The sequence below is a fragment of the Abramis brama genome (assembly GCF_963993115.1).
Source record: "Abramis brama genome assembly, chromosome: 3".
Classification (NCBI taxonomy): Eukaryota; Metazoa; Chordata; class Actinopteri; order Cypriniformes; family Leuciscidae; genus Abramis; species Abramis brama.
In genome coordinates this window covers 25022593-25043298 of record NC_139965.1, presented here as the reverse complement: position 1 = coordinate 25043298, position 20706 = coordinate 25022593, and the positions used below count along the sequence as shown (strand labels likewise).

Below are 20706 nucleotides of genomic sequence, written 5' to 3'. Positions count from 1 at the left end.
CCGAGCTAATTTCAGATTATACAAAACACAGTGGAAATCTGTTCTGTGGTCAGATTTCATCTTGTTTTTGGGAAAAACGGACATCGAGTTCTCAGTCCCACAGACGAAAGGGACCATCCAGATTTCATCAGTGACAGGTGCAAAAGCAAGCATCTGTCATGGGGGTACATCAGTGCAAACAGTATGGGTGACTTGCATATGTGTGAAGGTACCATTGACTTGGATGTGTATATTGGGACAGAGACATTTAACTCAATTCCCAAACATTTTAAAAAGTTTAATTAAAAGGAATGGTGATGTGACACAGTGGTGAACATGCCTCTCTCCTAACCTTTTGGAGTGTGTTACAGCCTTCAAAATCAAAATTTGTTTATATTTACAAAATACACTTAAGAAAACTTTGAAAATATTTTTTTGTACTTTTGTTTGTTAAATAACAATAAACAAATCACAGATTCTTGATTTTATTGCATTTTACAAAATAATAATAATGAATAAAAACAAATTTGGGGTTGTAAGTTAGTGTACTTATTTTTTTATTACTCCAAAATTCAAGGTTTCAAAAAAAAAAGAGAAAAAAAAAAAAAGAATAATGTGTTTAGAGCCCAACTTACATGGTCGGCAGCCCTTTATGGATTTCCTCTATAATGTACCATTATGTAAAGTTCTCGCTGTTACATTTTTTTAAGTGTCTGCCTTGCTTATGTTAGCCCACTTTTTGTTCTTTAATTGGTTTTATTTTGTTAGTTTGTTTTCTTGTTATTGATTTGTGCGTATCATTTATTTGTATACTATATTATGTTAAAAACATGATAAAATAGGCCTATATAAAAAAGAATGTGTAGATTTTTTAGTTTTTTCCTGATAACTGTCACATAAAGTTAATCTACACGTGATGGATTAATGTAATCTTTCATGGATTTAGAATTTTTCCTCACCACATATATACCGTGGTCACGTGTGAAAGATTGTACGTCTGTGTCTTTCATGGAAATTTGATGTGACATCACGCAGTATCAACATCAAACCCATCCAGAAATGTTTCTATCCACCGCACGATGGCAACGTTGAGCTAGATATCGTTTCCAAATAATCATTCTTCGCACCTATAACGTGTATGTATTGATTTAACTGTTATTTGTGGACAAATTTGTCCCCAGAAGTGAGTTAAATTTGATAAAACCTCAATTTAGGGACGTTCTGTTTTTTTAAAAAGATATATAAAATGAAGTGTAGGCTATGTATATTTGCACAAAAAAACAAAACAAAAAAAACAACCAACCAAACAAAAAAACAGACAAAAACAAAATGTTTCTGTTAGGTATTGGGTCAGTCTATTTATAATTAGCTGTGCATAAAACAGTGAAACTATTAACATAGCCTACAAACAAACTATATCAAAATGTATACATACAAACACTAGGTATAAGTATTTAGCATAAGGATCTCAAAGAACCACAACTAATGTTAATTATAGTTTAAAATAGCTGTCATTCTCATCCAATATAATTTATTCCATTATGTTCTACAAAGTCTCAGTACAAAAGCGTTCATGTGGACATCCTTTCATGTCCTCGAGTGGGCGTGGTTTACGCTCTGCCTGCGCCTGACGTCAGGCCGTTAGAGACAAGCCCGGAGCCGAGGCCGCACAGCAGCAGCATCCGTCACACAGACATTCACAAACACTCACCGAGGGCGACTGCGCCTTTAAGACCCGCAAAACTAACAATCAAACCAGCCTCAGTGTCAATGTGCGAGCGATGAATTTACTCGATATGGTTTTGTTCAAACTCTTGATGTTGTTATACTGCTTAAGCGACACCAAAGGTAAGTGTGTTTTGCTTTAGTTCTGGAAAAAGTGACGGTTAATCGGATTGTGCTTTAGCTGAAGTGAGCTATATGGGAGGGGTGAGCATAGAGAGACTGAGCGTGAGTGCGGAAGTGAAACTAAACACTAAAAATAGGCAACTTTTAGTGTTAAACACGTGGAATTTCAGGTTTATTCGCATACCAGCATTTTATATTAGACAGTTTGGTGAGGAGTTTTCAAAATGACTTTGGGATATTTTAGAAGAATGGCAATAAATGTCCTAGCTAGCTGTCTGTCAATGGGAACCCAGCTAGCTAACTTGGCGAGTGTATTCATTCACATTAGAGTAATGAGAATGGAGACAGATGATGAATTCGTTCAGTTTATACGTTTCTGTTCTGTTTGCCTTCTTGGTTTGTTATTTCAGAAGTGCGTTGTCGAGTGCGCAATGTTAGTCAGAAAAACAAACAAAAAAACAGAGTGCGAAATGAAAGACTAACGTTACACACCTTTCCTGTTATCATTTTCACTCGAGACGAGGTCACCTCAGTGCTGGTACTTGTCTAGTTAACTTGTGTTTTACAAACGTATGTGTGAGATTTTACGAGAATTTAAGGAACAAAATATATCAAAAAAGTAAAAATAAATACATAAATAAAAAATCAACCATTGACAACCTTTACGTTCTACAGTGTATTAAGTCCACGATTAGAGTTTGGGTTGGGATTAGTCTGTACTAGTATCTAACTATAATAAACATTGTTGACCAACAATAGAACAATCTGTTGTAAGTAAGTTATCCCTTTAGCTAGCTGGATAAGCATGGCTGTGTGTGGTAAGACAACAGAGCTACTGCAGATTCTTCAAAGAATGAATTTCACCACAGGTGAAGTTCAGATTTCTGCTGAAACATACCGTGCCCTTGCTGGCAGACTAGAAATGATGACATCAGATGAGTGCTAGTGAATGTTATCTTTCTGTTTCCTCCTATTTTAGTTGTCTGACATTTCTTCACAACCAGGCTTTCTAGGGCTGTTGAACTAATTCTGAAGAAGTGTGTTTAAAAGATTAATTCACTCCAGAGTTAAAATTTCCTGATTATTTACTTGCCCCCATGTTATCCAAGATGTTCATGTCTTTCTTCAGTCAAAAAGATATTTAGGTTTTTGAGGAAAACATTCCAGGATTTTTCTCCATATAGTGTACTTCATCAGGGACCAACGGGTCGAAAGGTCGCTCGTGACGTAGGCGGAAGCGGGAAAGTGGGAAGTGGGAAAAACTCCATCTCATTTTCTCCTCCAACTTCAAAATTGTCATATCGTTGTTTTACCTTTTTTTGTAAAGGGCGTTTGACTTAGTCTTTGCACGTTCGCTTTGTAAACACTGGGTCACAATTTGGACCTTCAACCTGTTGGTCCCTGTTGAAGTCCACTATATGGAGAAAAATCCTGGAATGTTTTCCTCAAAAACCTTAATTTCTTTTCGATTGAAGAAAGGAAGACATGAACATCTTGACATGGGGGTGGGTAAATTATCAGGAAATTTTAATTCTGGACTCGAGTGATCTAATCTTTTAAGTGTATCTAGATTTAGATTTTAGATTTAGATTTATCAGGATGGAATGCTGGGCAGTTTTGTTTTGTTTTGGGATCTGTTTTGGTTCAGCTGAGTTTGTTGCTATGGGATTTTATGTTTTCTAATGTATTTGCTGTTCATTTAGTTATTTTTTTAACTGGGCTAAAGACATACACTTCTGCAATATTCCCCTTTGTTGTCACTAATTGCCTAGATCCCGATGGTGTTTCACATGCTCTGTGATCTTTGAGATATGCAGTTTTTTTACATCTCCCATGAAAAATGTATTTATTCATGTATGTGGAAAAAAGGAAAGCTGCATTCTCAAGTGTATTTTCAAGCCATTTTAGATGAATCATAAAAAAGTTTAATTAACCTCTATATTCGGGCCACATCACTGTGTATAAGGGTAGGGTAGGCAATTTCTTTTATAAACTATTTTTGTTATACTGGTTGAAACTCTTCACATCCTGATAGCAATTAATAATAGAAGTAGTCTAAATATTAAAACATGTACACTTCTGTGGAAGTCTCAGGACCAAAAAATGCAAAAATGCTCCGAATGCAATGATACAATCTCCTTCCTGCCTGTCAACATACGTATTTGCTGCTCACGCAGACATCACATGTCATCGGCGAGATCCGTAAAGCTATGCAGAGTTGTGGACAGACAGTCACTGAGTGCCGCAAACAAACAGCAGAACCTACAGAACCAAAACTATAAGCTTATGCTGCGTTCATGCTAGGTCGTAACCGTAATTACAAGATGGCAACCTGTGACGTTCAGACTATGCGTTTCTATGTCAACACTGCAGCACAGGTGGTACAAGTAAGAGCTCTGCAAGTTGTTTACGTTCATTATTATTGTTATGTTATGTGCTTTGAGACATGAGGTAATTTAACACTCTCTCATGACACTTTGCAGGAGGCGTGGCTTTGGGTAGCACTGAAGGGAGGGTGGGATCTCATGCTTTCAAAGCTAGCTTGCTATTGCTAGCCTCTCCGAAATTGCCTACCCTACCTTTAAATGTTTAGTAGTAGTATCCATTTTGACATTGCTCTTTGTTGCTTTTGTTAGCCAGCTGTGAAAACAATCGCATAAAAAGCTTTGATGACATCCCTTTTTGCTCAGATATCAACTCAAACATGTTATTGTGTGCCTGCAACATCAACATTAGTGAGCTGTTTTCCATCAGCAATTTGAGTTTTTTTTTATTTATTTTTTTATACATATTGTGAATTAAGACTGAAGGTAACAAATATGTTTGGGGTCAGTGTCATCTGTTTGAGATTAATAATGTCTGTGTGTACTGAGGCAAGTAAATGAATATTACACCATCCAGTGATGAAATGGCTTGTTGAGCAACTTGAATAAACTACACAGTACGCATAACACAAACGGTTTTGTAGGACAGCTTACAACCGTTTTTGGTTGTTTTTATGTGGTTAGCTTCTTCTCCAACTTGCTAGTTGAATCGTCCCAAAAAGATGTATTTCTGTATGATGTGCCCAGGGTCTAGCATTAAAGGTCACTAGTGAAAATTGGCTTATGGAGGTAAATAAAACTTCATCTGATTCTGTTTTTGTTGTAAGTGATTGGACTGCTAAAAGCAATTTCTACCTCAGGGAAAAATGTGCTGTCTGGTTTTTATATCTTTTAGGTTACCTAAAGCTTTTTATTGTTCTCCAGAACTCAGTGTGGCTGCACACATATGGAAAATTCCTCACATTTAACCACAAAAACTAAAATATGAAGTGCAAAATCTTAATGTGCTTGTGACAGATGCACTGCAAGAATGTAAAGCTACAGGATATTTTTGGCAATAATCCAGTGGAAAAATTCCATTGACTTACAGACAGATATTTCATTTCTGGCAAAAAAATAAAATAAATAAATAATAATAATAATTCTGGAATCTGGACAGGTGCTTCAGAACGAAAAAGATATTGTTGAGACTTTATCAGAGGAACAGAACACAGGTTTACAGAGGAAACGGGTTCCTCGCCAGTGGCAGACGGCAATGGTCTTTCATGTAATAACAGGATAAGCTTTTGAATGGAGCATTGAAATTGAAGAAAAAATGTGAATTAGTGTTTGAGGGTTAGAGGGTTTATTTACAATTCAGATGATTTCTTTTTCAGTTTTAAGGAACACCACACGTTATGTTTATTTAAAGTATGCTACATTTGTAGTAGGGGATTATTTTATCTAAAGCTCTGAAGTTGTTTTGCTTATTGCAAAATTAGCAAATTTCACATCTTGAAAAAGACTATGCATTTTTATATTTTGTACGTTTAACTTTGGTGCTATTTTTTACCAAAGGCTGGATGTAATGAATAATTGAAAGCAGAGTTGACTGATAACCCTCCTCTCTCCGACCAGTGCAGTCAGCACTATATTTTTAAAGAGTTGCTTTATTTTATAAGATATTTTTTATTTAGAAATGATTTTGTCATTTTTGGTTTGGAGATGTGTGTCATGGGAATGTGGTCATCATGTAAATTTACGTCACCACTAAACTGCATAGTGCCTTGAAAATATTAATCAAAGCAGCGGAGGGTAACGCCAGGCCCCCCTAGGCCCTCAGAGACGGCCTAAACTATTGTAAAAATAATACTGGCAATACAAACTTTTAAATAATAGTCTAAAAAGTACAAACTTTTTTAACACAAAGTCATCAGTTTTAATTTTATAATTGGAATTCATAAATTGACAATAAACATCTAAAACCTTAAGAGGAAATAAACCCTTAAAATCTGCCTATTCAGTTGTTGTAGATGCCCATTTTCTCCATATTAGACTTTTTCCACCTAATGTTTTCAGTTCTGTGATTGGTGGTCCAGCTGTGAAATTACAAAGGACCAAGCCGAAACATATCGTCCCTCTAAATGGGTTTCAATCGCTGTAGGGAACACAATAAAACAATTTTTATTTTATTTTAAATGATGAAATAGCTAGCGCTATTCGTAATGTTAGTGAGGAGGACATCGTTGCTAATTTATTATCCACAACGTTTTTGTGGATGGAGCAATTTGCAGAAAGCCAAAGTAAATTTTGAAAGCATTTAACCCAGGTAATTATGATAATTAGCGATACCTCAGGATGACCGCATCAACCAAGAAGCTAAAGCTTTTCTGCTGGAAATGTTGGCTGTTTGGGTAAGTTATTTGAAATCTAATAGGTCACGAGCCAACCAAGTTTATTCTGGCCATCGCTGCTACTGTTTTTATACAGAATGTTACACTTTATTTGAGAAATTTTGCAGAATTCCTGGTCAATCTGCCATAATGCACATTTGCTGTAATTCTGCATATATGGTCTGTTACATCCATTTCAAGTATCATCGAGTTCTGTTTATCACAGATCTTACTCATAAATTGAAAAACTCCATTATAAAACCCTATAGGAAAATCTCAAGAAAACCAGTGGCAAATTAATCTTCCGGGTTTTGACGTCATCCCTACACCACTCTGAGCTGTGTTCTCCCCTCTGTTCTGGCAGAAGAGGAGCAAACACACATACACACAGGCTCATGGATGCCTGCCCACAATGATGTGATGAACTTCACCTTATTTTCTCTAAACTCATGTTTTCACAGAAAGTCGATCCCTTGTTTGTGAACCACATGTTTGCGCTTTGAGATAACAAGCCAAAATGACACACCCACTAGATATGCTAACTTTATTTAATATCACTTCCTTGCAGGCTGCATGGGTGTCCCTATCGGTTTTCTTTTTTCAGCTCCCCAAACCCTCACAGTCAGCAGATTAATATGCCCATTACTCATAACTGTTTGATATTTTCATTACTTGGTAAAGGGATTCCAAGAGGCATTACCACTAGAGAAGTTTTTGATCTGTAGATTTTCTATTGTGACATCTGGTGTTCATGACATCAATAAATTGTGTACCCAAAGTAAATGACAGTTCCATCCTCTACAAAATGATACTTTCCCAGTGTCGGTGCTTATGAGCTTGAAGCGTTGTTCAGTAGACCAAATGCATTTTTAAGATATGGAATGCCGTTTGCAATATAAGTTTGCAATATATAGCCATGTTTTAATCTGTTTTTAGCTGTCAAAAGACCACACTGTTTTTGGATGTTTTTGTTTTTGTTTTTGCTGTTTTTTTATTCAGGATACTCCGTCTGGCGCGTGCAATGATGACGCAATGAATAGTGACGATTCTCTCTGACCAATCTGCAGTCTGCCGTGTTTTCACGTCACATTTTAGTATCGCCTCAGCTCGCTTAGAACCTCGCCGGAGGTGGTACGAAAAAAAGTACCTGGAAGCAGGTACAGGTACAACTTTTACACAGTGGAAAACCAAACAGAGTCGAGCCGAGGCGAGCTGGTACTGTGTAGTGGAAAAGCGCCATTAGTCTTTCAGTTGCTGCTACTCAGTACAGTTATTCCATTCTGTTTGGCTTCATTTCTGTTGTTGCAGGCTGCAAACCTCAAAGCTGTGCATAACCAGCAGGAAATGAAATATGGTACTGAATATCAGCACAGCTGTTTACCTGCAGTCTTGTGCCTGCAGCCAAATAGCTGAGCTGATATTCAAAACAGCACTCCTGCTTATGTTGGATTGCTTAAATATATAAATATGAGAGATAATTTTGTGTGCATCTTATTGTATCATATATATATATATATATATATATATATATATATAATATAATATATGGCCATTGGCCATAAGAGATCTGGATTGGCATCAGTCATTAAAAACCCATTGACCACTAATGTGAAGTATTCAAATAAATACAGTGCTATATTTTTAAATAATCTCTTTTGGAAAGGACTTTTCATGGTTTTCCAGAGTCATAAACTTTATTGCACTATGAATATGTAAGCTATGATAAAGTGTTTTCTATCAGATGTTGCTAAATCTATCTCTTTATAGTAGTTTCTTCCTCTTTAAGAAGATGATTGGCATTCGTCTGTCTATAAATAGTGCTACATATATAATCCGATTACTCTTCCTCTTACCAATTTCACTCTGAGCAATGTTAACAAACAGATGGGTTAGCTTCTCTTCTCTCGCCCTGCCCTGTGCCCTCATAAGACCCAATCCGGTGTTCACACATCATACCTTATAGTATATTTGACTTTTTTTAAACTCTTTTCCAGGACTGTTTGAGTTCTGCACCATAAAGATAGGTCAGATAGACCTTTAATTGTGTTCTTGGGACAAATTGCCAGTCCCTTTTTGCCATTTTATCACTTTCAGCCAGCTCAAGCTTTTTGTGAAGTGGAGTTTATTTGGCTGCTGAGTTCCCAGGCTCACTTACTTGAAAATAAGTGCTGTTTTTCCTTCCTAAAGTTGACAGAAATGAAGAGGGTAGCATCTTTCCAGTGGTTCGGTTCAGCTCCTCCTATACATGCATTAAGTGTAGTCCAGATCTTGGCATGAAAAGAAACAATGTATCTATGCTATTAAACACCCACCATCGAATGCCCACAGCTCGGGCAAAACAAAAGCTGATTTGTGTCAAATCTTCTGCCATGTGCTTTGAAATTTAGGATTACTAAATCTGGGTTTGCATTTTTTCATTTGTCATGTGGTTTCTCCACAGAGCCGTGCCTATAACCTCTTATATGGCATTGACTGTAGGAACATGAGTGTAAAGGTCACTGGCCCCTTACACAGACTCTATGAATCATGAGCCAAGCTGTTTCCACTTCCTTTAATTTTCCTGTGCACCACCCAGTTCAACTTCATGCTTCAGTGTTTATGTATACAAATTTAATTTAAGTGACATACTGATTGTATTTTTGATGGAATGTTTCATCCTGCATTCATCTTGTGTCCTTTATTAAATTTGTTCAGTCAGTGTTGGTGCCAATATGAAATTCACATAAGCTGATGATGTTCTAAAATAGTTAACTCTTTTTTTTTTATTATGTTGGCTGGGCTGAGAAATAGAGTTTTCATGCATCAGTCAGCATTGTGTTCAAGATTGGTGGTGCATTCAAAACTCAAAGCACTTCTTAGTGACCTTTCTATGGGTGCAAACAATGGAGAGGAAATTGGTTGTTTGCGTTTATTCTTTTTTTTTTTTGTCTGTCGCAAAACTCGAGTAGTGATCCGAACAGATGTTTTCATTATTCGCATTTTGTGTTTTTGAATGTTATAGAATTAGGACTTGAACATAGACAGTCTTTTGCCTCAAACGGATGCAAAGTGGGTGCTAATATTGACTTTTTTCATTACAATAAGTGTACATTACTATTCAAAATTTTGGGATCAGTATTTCATATATTTTATCAGCATTACTGATGATAAAGTACATCGATTAGCCTAAAAGTGAGAGTAAAGAATTTGACATTGCAAAATATTTCTATTTCAAATGTTGTTCTTTTGAATGTTTTTTTTTCCATCAAAGAATCCTGAAAAAATGCATGATGTTTTCCAGAAAAATATTAAGCAGCACAACTGTTTTCAACATTGATTAGAATAAGAAATGTTTTTTGAGCACCATATTAGCATGATTTTTGTAAGATCATGTGACACTGAAGCCTAAAGTAATTTTGCTGAAAATTCACCTTTGCCAAAACCAACCCCAAACGTTGAAAAGTATGTGCTGTGCTATTTTGGGGACTTAACAATGCAGAATCTATGATGTTGTTGGTCCATGTGTATGATTTCTTATATGATCATTTTACAACTTATTTGATCTAGGGATGTCCCGATACCACTTTTTTCAGAACGAGTCCAATACCGATACTTTAATTTTTGATACTCGCCGATACCGTAACCGATCCCAATTATTTAATCCAATTTTGATACTACAACAAAAACTACCAGCTTAATTAATGTGAATTTAAAACAAGTAAGCAGTCAGTAACAAAATAAGAACAAACAATCGAATTACAAATAGGACAAATAAATACAATAGAACAAAGAAAGGCTACAAATGAAATAAACAGTGTTTTTAGAGTTTTTCAGGTAGATCCAACAGGTACAGAAATTTGAATAAAGTAATCAAATGTGAAAAAAGCATATTCATTACTGTATAAATAATATATAGATAGATATTTTTGTAAAGTTGAAAAGGGTAGCGTATTTAGTCAAGAGCAGTGAGTATTTCTTTGTCCTTTGTTTGATTAACATTAAAACACAGAAGCAGGATTATCAAACTGCTGCCCCTTTAAGACCGAACGCACGGACCGCATTTGAACATGGCTATGTTCATTTGAGATATAACCGACTTTGTTTACTATAGGATACTCGCCAAGACGGGCGTTTTTACATAATGTTGTGTGAATTCGTCCGTACAAGCGCAAGACGTGAAAGACAATTTAATTCAGTATTCGCGCGCTGAGACGCTGGTTTGCGCTTTGGATGTTTGCATTCATGGAACTTCTTGACCTGTACACGTCCTGAAATATTGTAGGGAACCACTCATTATACTTAAATCACGTAACAGTTCATGTTTTACTTTACTTGCATATACGATTTAGTTTTCATCCAAATAACATGTGCTGAGTGAACGATCAGCAATCAACAGAAGTGCGCTCGCTCGCTCTCTCTCTCTCTCTCTCTCTCTCTCTCTCTCTCTCTCTCTCTATATATATATATCTCTCTCTCTCTCTCTCTCTCTCTCTCTCTCTCTCTCTCTCTCTCTCTCTCTCGTCAGTTAACGTTAATAATAATCTACATGCCTCGTTTTATTTTCTTTGCCATTGACATCCCACTGAACAAACTTTCCACTGATGTCTGTTTAAAGGGATGTGCTCGCAATATGTACGCGGTATCGGCGAATTTTTATGAGTACGAGTAGGCTATATGAGGACAGTATCGGCCCGATCCCCGATGCCAGTATCGGTATCGGGCCATCCCTAATTTGATCACTTAAAGGAATTACTTGCATTGTAGATTTAGACAAAATAATCCCTGATGGATGATAGGCTTTATATTATGGAGGCAGTAAACACTGAAAATATATTTGCTTGTTTGCAAAAGTGTTGAGCATTTCTGGATGCCAAATGAGTGGCTCAGTTTAACAAAACCGAGTTCATCTGATTATAGAAATGGTGGCTGCTATAAAAGATGTGTAATCACAGGCTGTCACAAGTAGTGTGGTTTAGTTTTGTCACATTTCTGGAATTTCTAACTTAGATACGATACCTTGAAAAATGTAAATTTTCGATACCACTAGGGAAAAAAAAGTCTTTATTGTAAAAATGAAATACAGATTAGGCTAATGCTTACAATAAAATTTACAAAAGTTTTTCGGTCAAGAGCAGTCGATCTTTTGTTCTTTGATTAACATAACACTTTAAGAACTTATGCACAGATCCAATACTGTTACACAACATGCGTTTTCAACTATTTACATTCCAATACTGACTGTGTTTACCTGAATACTCGCCAAGATGGGCATTTTGGTGTAATTTTGTTTGTATTTGACAGTTTAAGCGTCATAGGCTAAGCCACGAAAAATAACAAAATTTGGTAGTGTTTGAGAGGCGACTTTATGTGCGCACCACTCTTATAGATCAGTGGTACGCACATTTTTGGTGTGAGGCGAGCACAAAACCTGCAGGATTGAGAAAATGAACAACACTATTCCATCGGAGAGTGAGAGGAGGCGAGTGCGTTTCAATTTGCGTCGGAGAGAAGAGAGTGTGAAAACGCGCAGCTGGCATTGTTGTTCAGGTCTTCCACTCGTCTCATCCAGTGGTGCCGTGCGTTACTTCTGACAGCTCTGCGGTTATCTTTGTGTGGGAGTCCGCTGCTTTTGTCCTCACATGTGGGGTAATTTAGGCAGAAATGAGGCAGCTATTGTTTGTGCTTGTACAAAAGTGCTCAGTGTCCGCCCTCCTTTCACAGAGTTATGCCTTTCTCTCTGTGTCTGTGCATTTCTCATTTACCCTGAAATATGTTGTCATCTATAAATTCTGTCTGTTCAGGCCTATTCCGGGATTGCCTGTGCTCTTAATATAGTGCTGAATAACTCCCAATTATCATGACTTTGTCAGTGCATCAGAATTGATCTAAATGAAAACCTTGTGTTGTCTACCTAGATAATTTGTTTACATGCCTTACCCACTTCTCTGGTCTCCCTCCTCTAGAGCCTGTCATGTGAACAACCAGCCAATAATAATACTAATTTTACTCTGAGATCATATTTCGTGCTATACGTTTGTTGTTTGTCGTTGTTCATCCATGAAGACAATGCAACATACCGTACATACCTAAGTACTAATACTCAGCCCATTTAACTAATTGTACCTAGTGTAAAAACTTTTGAAGTGATGCTTTATTCAGGTCCGCAGCTGAATAGCAGGGCAGAAAATGCTAATCTTAAGTGGACTGACTCACCTCTCTGCCTTAGCTAATAGACCTTTTGCTTCTGATGAAACATAATTTCCCTATCATTACACCGTTATGCTTCTCAGCAAAAAGGTTCACTGGCTGACTCTAGTTTTAGGTTACAGGGCTAAGGATGAGCGAGCAAATTACTCGTTATTTTTTTTAAAGCAAAGTGCCAAGTTGCTATAGAAACAATGTGAAAATGAGTAGTTGTCTATTAGTCCATAGATATAAATGTCCTTGTCTCTCAAGACACATCATTTGACAGTGTTTTTCTTTTTCTTATTAACTTCTAAAATTTGTGAGCTGCCTTCATTGACAAGTCATTATAGGCTGACTGCAGCTTAAAAAAACTTCAAGGGTCTCTTTAAGGATTCATGGACTTCATCTGTCTGCAAACTAATGCTATGCTTCATGTCCTTTGACTAGGGGTGGGCGATATACCGCTAGAAAAATTATTAACCGTTTTATTTTGGATTTTGGAGATTTTGGAGTCTTCTCTATCGCGGTTACGCTCTCGTGACGTCACGTTGCTGTGCTGCGCCGCCACGAAAGCTTAGATGCATGCGTTTTTAACCATTGCGGTTTAAAGGAGAACTCCGGTCAATTTTAACATTGAGCTATGAAACATCCTGTTTTCGGTCAAAGTCCACAGTAGTCGACTGTCGAGTTCACGCGCATAGGTTTAGTACATCACGCGCGTGAACTCGACAGTCGACTACTGTGGACTTTGACCGAAAACAGGATGTAGCCTAAATACAGGTATGTGCGCTGGCTGAATAAACATCATTTTTATTCATATCTTTCACATCTACTGCAGTCAGATTCACCCGCGTTCACTCCGAAGGAATCACTCACATGACCTGTGCACTTGTAATGACACATCAAGGATGTTAAGAGGCTAAAAGCAGGTTTAAAACTTGCCCCATTGAAGTCAACAGGGTGCAAATTTTAAAAAGAGGATAACACGGTGTAGGCAACACCGATTTTTGTCGTTGTTCTCTGTACTGACAGCACTCCAAATGTACAAAAAAATTAGCTCAATGTTAAAATTGACCGGAGTTCTCCTTTAAAAACAAGTAATTTTAAACTGCTGAAGCACATTAAGCAGTAACAATCATTTTGCTATATGCGCGTGCTGTCAGATAGACTTTCTGAGTGCTGTCTTCGATCCTAAAGTGACAGCAGCCTAATTAATCTGCTGCCGTCTGTCATTAATGTTAATTAAAGAACAAAAGAGAGAAAATCTCTCTCTATCTTTTTTATATGATTACTTTATACTAGGACTGCACGATTAATCGCAAATAACCCAAAATCGCGCTTAAACCGATTTGGCTTAGAGCGATTATAAAATCGCAAAGGCTGGGTAAAAAAAATAAATATATATATATATATAATTTTATTTTATGCAAAGCTTGTCAGTGAAGCACAGCTCTGTGATCAGTAGTAAACACTGCTCCATCTGAAATCACTGCGAGTTTGAGTCGCTTCTAATGTGCATTTGAAAAAGCAACACACTTCAAACATCTTTCCTTAAATGAGAGGCATTTATGAACCTCTTGTCCAACAAAAGACAATATATATGGAGATGATTAGGAGGCCATGATGATGAACAGAGACCAATGGGCAAATTTGGCCAGGATGCCAGGGTTAAACCCCTACTTCACTGACAAGCTACGCATAAAGAAATTGCAGCCTTTTCTTGCGCTTTAATTTCTTACTAGAGCTTGAAGTTTTTCATTTTTGTCTTTGTTCTATTGTAGTTGGTCTTCCTATATGCTTGTAATTTGTTTTGTTTTTTTATCACTGTTTACTTGTCTTTAGTAAGCTTGAGAGTTTTTTTGTACTTGGGCTAGTAGTTTTTTTGTGATTGAAAATGGTGACTAGAACTTATTTCAATGGTACCAAAAATTTAGATGCCATAAGTCCATAACCTTATTTAAAGCACAAATAATTGTGATGTATTTCATTATCGAGAAATAAAATTACTCATATCATAATATAAGATTTTGGTCATGTCACCCACCCTTAGCTTTGACGTAAAAAGTTTGCTGTCAAAGAGCTTGAGCCAGTCGCCAAGCTCCGAAGGAGCTCCAAGCTGTTTTGTTGTAAGTCTGTGACATGCCACTCAGAAATCGTGGTTGGCTTGTGGTAAGAAATGTGGTCAAATATGACAAAAGCTCAGTGATGCTGCTGTTTAAAGGTCAGTTCCAGTAAATAACGTCACAGAGTTTTAACAGCACTATTTTTTGGTGCTGATGTTTGAATGGCTGTAATATGGAAACAAAACTGAAAGCTGTTGCATTTGTGAAAGCAGATCAAAGATCACATTGACGGGAATGTAATCTGCAAATTGTACTGTGATATTCAAGGGTGAACGTAGCTAATTATTCAAAAGGAAGCTATAGTTCATATAGCATCTCCGTCTATCTATAGAACTTACTCTCAAAGTTCAATCCTAAGTCCCAAGTGACTTTGGTAATAGACATAAAATATCTAAAATCTTCACAGCGAACTGTGTAACCTTAACCATATTTAGCTCTCAGGTCTGATAACCGTGCCAACTTACTAAACCGTGAAGGTAACCACAGACATGAAGTCATCTTACCAAGCAGTTCAATGTTCCTTTATTTTAACCTGCATGGTGCATTGAATGTAGAGCGCTAAAGAAAAGAGTTTGCCTTGATAGTGTGATAGATAGAGGAGAGTTGGGGAGGTGGAGCACTAATGTGTGTGGAATTGGAATGAGTGTTGAGCGTTCTGCTCCTCTGAGGCAGTGCTGCTCCTGATTTCTGCTCTCTCTTTCTCTTTCTCTCTCTCTCTCCACAGCAAGATGAGAGGAGAATTTTATCACGCTGTACAGGTGGACAAACCATCTGCACTTATACTCCCAGCCTATACACGCACACTTTTTCAGTCTCCCACCCACTCTCACTCTCTGCCAATTGTGCAGTTTGTTTCTGTCCATTTTTTTTATTTTATTTCTTATATTACTGTTTTATCTCACAACCTGAGGTTGTGTTTTATGATTAAAGGTGCATCAGACAAGGCTGCAAATCATCAGGTCAAGTGTTTCTAAACTTCTGTCAAACCTCATTCATTAGAAGCTGAAAAGAAGCTTTTTGCTGAAGAAAGCTATATTTTTATTTGTTGTGTACTTGTGTTCCATTGGAAAGACACTGATGATATTTCACTCAGATTGACACTTTGGTTGATGGCAGTCTGCCATGCAGAAATTATTGCTTTAGCTTCCAAAATGTCTCAGCATTTTACCAATGTGAAGTTTTGGTAGTGTTGCAAATATTTATGTTTTGTTTTTCTGTGATGTTCATGTATTTTGTTGTAGTTTATTGTTCGAGGGAGAGTTGTGTTCATGTGAAACACAAAAGCATAACATTGAATAATGTTAAATGCAAAACGCGTTTTTCCATTCCACTGCACTACTTAACGAAATGAAAGCTGCTGCTCTCTGTATGTTTTTCTGTTGTCTCCGGGCGTGTTCATATGTAAATAGTTTGAGCTAATTTTGTCCATTTGAAATCAGTTCTGACGGTCTCCAGACATGACCTGTCTGCACAGGGGAGGTAAAGTTTGATTCAAAACAGGAAAGGTTGGTTCTCTGTGGGTTGTGTTTAATAATGGAAAGCCAGTGTCAAAGTTCTTCCTCTGAAAACACATCAACTAGAGGTCTTATTAGTCATATTATCTTATAGGCTGATTATAAGATACAAGATATCATCATGTCAAGATTTCAGGGCTGTGAAGAAAAGGGACTAGCAATACTTTTCATGAGATGAAAAGTGTGGACTGCTGTGGGTAATTTACTTGTACAACTGTTGTTGCAGCAGATACTATAGTGTCGTGACAGAGTAAATGCTCCCTGCTAAGGTCAGGCTATTCTTAGCATAAATGCTACTGTGCCAGGAAGTCACTTTTTAAGTCTAAGGAAGTATGGGAGGAAAAAACATGAATACTGTACTTTCCTACAATAGAAGTGGAAAATATAGTGCCCTTGTGTACATTATGACATTTATAGTTATTTTTTTCTCTTTCTGTTTTCTGTTCCCTTTTTCAATTTATTTTATGACAGTATAAGGCCAACTTCACACATAAGCCACACATTTTAGTGCCCATATTTACAAGTTGCAGTATTCATACTGCATATGTTTAGCCTATTTTGCTGTGCGTTTTATGAAATTAAAATTTTATATTTACATTTTTAAATTTGTATTATTTATACATTCATACTTTTATTTTAAAATAATTCAAAATATGATTTATCATATATTTTTTCACACAAATAAAGTTAAGTTTTGTTAATTATACAGTTATTTTTATACAGTTATTGTAATCATACAGGAAGCTCCAAGGCAGAAATAAATCCATTACCACTTTTGCTGGACAATGACCACATTCATGGCCAGATATTACTGACTGGTTTGTAGTTTATCACTTTGTTTCATGTTTGGCCAGTTCCCAGTGACAAATTTATAATTTGCAGCTGATATTTAAAGGATAAATTCAGTGTGGTAAACTGAAAACTCTTTTTTTTAGTCTTTGGCCCTACATGGTGCCCCCTCCCTGATGGGTCTCCTTTGGGCACGTGCCCTGTAGCCATCTGCTTAAAACAGCCTTGATAGAGCCGCAGATGTATTACACAGCAGAAACTCTGATGTTTGAAAGTTCAATGCCCTGCTGTTGCTGCTGTAATACTAATTTGCCTACATGCTGCAGACACAGAACGTGTGAAACGGGTCTAAGCCTTGTAATTTACGGATAATGAGTCATCGTGTTGCAGCTCAAAGTGTAATTCCAACCGTCACAGAGGTTTATTCCCACTCTGTCACCACAGTTTGCCTGTTAACCTTCTGCGCCAAGTCTTGTGTTCAATAACAGTTAGTCTGATCACAATCTGTACCTAATTTTCAATTTTCATTCTTTCCCTCCCTTCTTTTATTCCACAGGTCAATATGAGAAACGCCTGAGCAAGTTCATTCGACATTACGAAGGCCTGACCTACGACGCAGACGTCTTGCACAGCAAGCATCAGAGGGCTAAGAGAGCTCTGTCTCACCAGGACCAGTTCCTCCACCTGGACTTCCATGCTCACGGCAGGTCAGCCAAACTGGTCTTACTATTCCTGCTCATCAGTTATTTTTTCTTTTCTGGAGAACTGGATGTTCTGGTTTAATACTCTCCCTCAGAGCATTTATGAGCTTCCCAGTCTTTTTCTCTTTTGGACTGACATTGGATTGTTCTACTTGAGGTTACCCTTTCCACAGAGAATGGTAGAGACCCTCTGTGACTCAGCGCTTCAGGCAATGCAGAAACAGCAAACAGCCCGCTGACAGAAAGCGTCGCATTTCTGTTGTGTGAGAGCATGTCTTTATGTATTGCCTCAGGTGTAATTATTTGGCACCATTCGCACCATTCAAGAACAGAGCAGTGTAGTAATATATGCCCTATCAGCATTTACACAGGATGTGGTTTTGATGCCAGGTTTTGTCTTACCGTGACTGGCACTGTCTTCCCTTACAGGTTTATGACATAATAACTCACTAGTAAATTAACAGTTCATAGCTCACTTTAGTAAGTTTAATACAGCTGCCAGCTTTTCCCTCTACATTCCCCTCTATATTTAATCTACAGAATTCATCGGACACAACCTATTTTTGTAGTCTTTATTTCAGTACAAGGATTTTAGCGGGATTCATTTTTCAGTCTCTGAAGCAGAGAGACTGATGAAATTGCAGTGGATTTTCATGAAAGCAATATTGCAAATTCAACACAAGTTAACCTCTGAAGCATCCGTTGCGTTGTGTTGATTACCACAGAATATAATAACTCCTACCTCAGATTGAATAAAAATTATTAAACGTACAGGCTTATTATTTTTTTATTTTTTTATTTTTTATGGTTCCAACCATGTACAATTTCCAACATAAATGTTTGATGCATTGTACCAGAGTTAACCACAGGCTAATTTACATCTGCATCTGCATCTGCTTTCCCCATAAAAGCCTTTGGTGCATATTTAAAAGCATAAATGTAAAGCTTGTATTTTTGTTAACACACTTGTATGAATTATTCATTTGAAAAATATCTTGAACAGTAGAGTTTCTTACAGTCCAAAGGTCTGCTCATACTGAAAGCAATTTGCAGCAGCCAAGTGAAAGGATATTATTCATTTTTAAAAAGAGTTGCGTTTTTCGATGACACGAGCAAAAGAGACCATTGCCAAAGAAACAAAGTTGAGCAGCACTCAACTTAATGCAAATGAGCAATGTAACATTTATTTATGGCGTTTTAAACATGCCCCCTTAGGCTTCCATTGTACGTACATTACATTACTGTGAATTTTGTAACAACATTCTATAGATGCCTTTTCAACAGAGCTCGAGTTTATTTTTAATTTTTAAATAGGTTAATTTAACCAATATTTCAAATAATTCTTTTGACTAAGTCTTTGAGAACCATCAATGACATACAAGCCAATCTCAGTGTAGTATGCATGAGCAAATAAATGAATAGCCTAGTTTTATTAGCCTATGCTATTGGGACTTGTAAAAGGCTGTGATGCCACTAGGGTTGAAATGGTTATATACTGAGAATTTCACAGTATAACCGTCTTAGAAAATATCACGGTTTCATGGTGTAGTGTTCAGTATTAAACAAGTTATCATCATCATTATTATTATTATTATTATTATTATTATTATTATTATTATTATTATTATTATCATCAGCTACAATGACTGTTAAATGAATTAAAACAGGTTTTTAGGTTGAATAAATGCTTCTTTTTTTTTTAAATAACAAACCATATGTTAAACCATAATTTATTAACCTTTTTAAGAATAATAGTCCTTTTTTTTTTTTTTTTTTTAAATTCAGGTTTGTCTTTACATTTTTATGGATTCTGTGTAGAATTAATTTTGTTTATTTATTCTTAGTCCTGTGTCAAATGTACTTTTAAGTTTTATGCATTATTTTACCTCATCTACTTTCCTGATTTATTATAGGCTATTTATCATATAAATGAACACACTGTCTAACACATGTCAGTGTTTTCGCGTCATCGGCAGCGCTTCCTTAGTGTAGAGAGAGCGTGTGTGCATGGTTACCAGATTGCAAAGATTAATTAAAAGACCTGGCAGAAAATGTATAATTTTAAGAAAAAAAGTTCTGATTGGAGTATTTAAGCTTGTGACATCTGGCAACCACAAGAATGAAAGCTGGTAGTAGAGTCTTGTACAGCAGTCTGTAATATTTTGTCTGCTTTTTTTTTTTTTACCCCAACAAAAATAGTTGTTTGTAAAGTTATTTTTTTAACTACATTTTAGTCTCGTCTTTTTTTTGTCTACGGTATTGCATGTTAATGTAGTCACAGTTATTGTTTAATGACCTTGGTGTCATCTTTTTTGGAGTGGGATAGAGATTAGAGATAATAGCCTTTTTTTTTTCTGCTGTACGTTTGTGAGTGGAGCAAGAGTCTACTCTAAGCAGTCAAGTGGAAAGAAATTGCTTATGCACAGGTGAGGTTCTCCGTCCGTTTATTTTTTTCCCAATGCTGCTGATAAGCAAAAGTGCACGATATGATAATCATACATGTTCATTCTGTGATATACCAGTATACCGCTACAACCCTAAATGCCATTGCACAAATCAGTTTTGCCTTCTTTTATCTTAACCTCCCTTATTTCAGCAGTGATGTTCCTTTCTAAACCTTTTTATATAAACAAGAGCCAGAGGACTGGGAGATCTGAGCTTGCTAAACCCAGTGACATAATCTTACCTACAAAGAGACAGATCTGTCCGTGTGTTCCTGTGAGTGAGTGCTGAAAGCTTGTTGACAAGTTCCCTCATCTTGAGCATTTCGTTTTACTTTTTCTGCGTGGTGATCTTTTGTGCTTTGGAAACATTTATCAGGATGATACAGTAAATCTGTTTTCATGAATGAATGAAGATAAAAAGTGAGCATAGGCCAAAAATTACTGTTC

At 36.7% G+C, this 20706-nt stretch overlaps 1 protein-coding gene across 2 annotated transcripts in view; it reads left to right on the top strand.

The window, feature by feature from the left end:
• The first annotated feature begins 1598 nt into the window (after positions 1-1598).
• Positions 1599-20706, top strand: part of adam10a (ADAM metallopeptidase domain 10a) — a 66534-nt gene continuing 47426 nt past the window's right edge. Inside the window, exons 1-2 of one of the 2 annotated variants that reach the window (XM_084108019.1) lie at positions 1599-1827; positions 17671-17821. In XM_084108019.1, coding sequence (XP_083964145.1) covers positions 1761-1827; positions 17671-17821 — 218 coding nt within the window. In that variant the 5' untranslated portion in view covers positions 1599-1760. The remainder of the gene's footprint in view (positions 1828-17670; positions 17822-20706) is intronic. The other variant, XM_084108018.1, reaches the window with a different exon arrangement.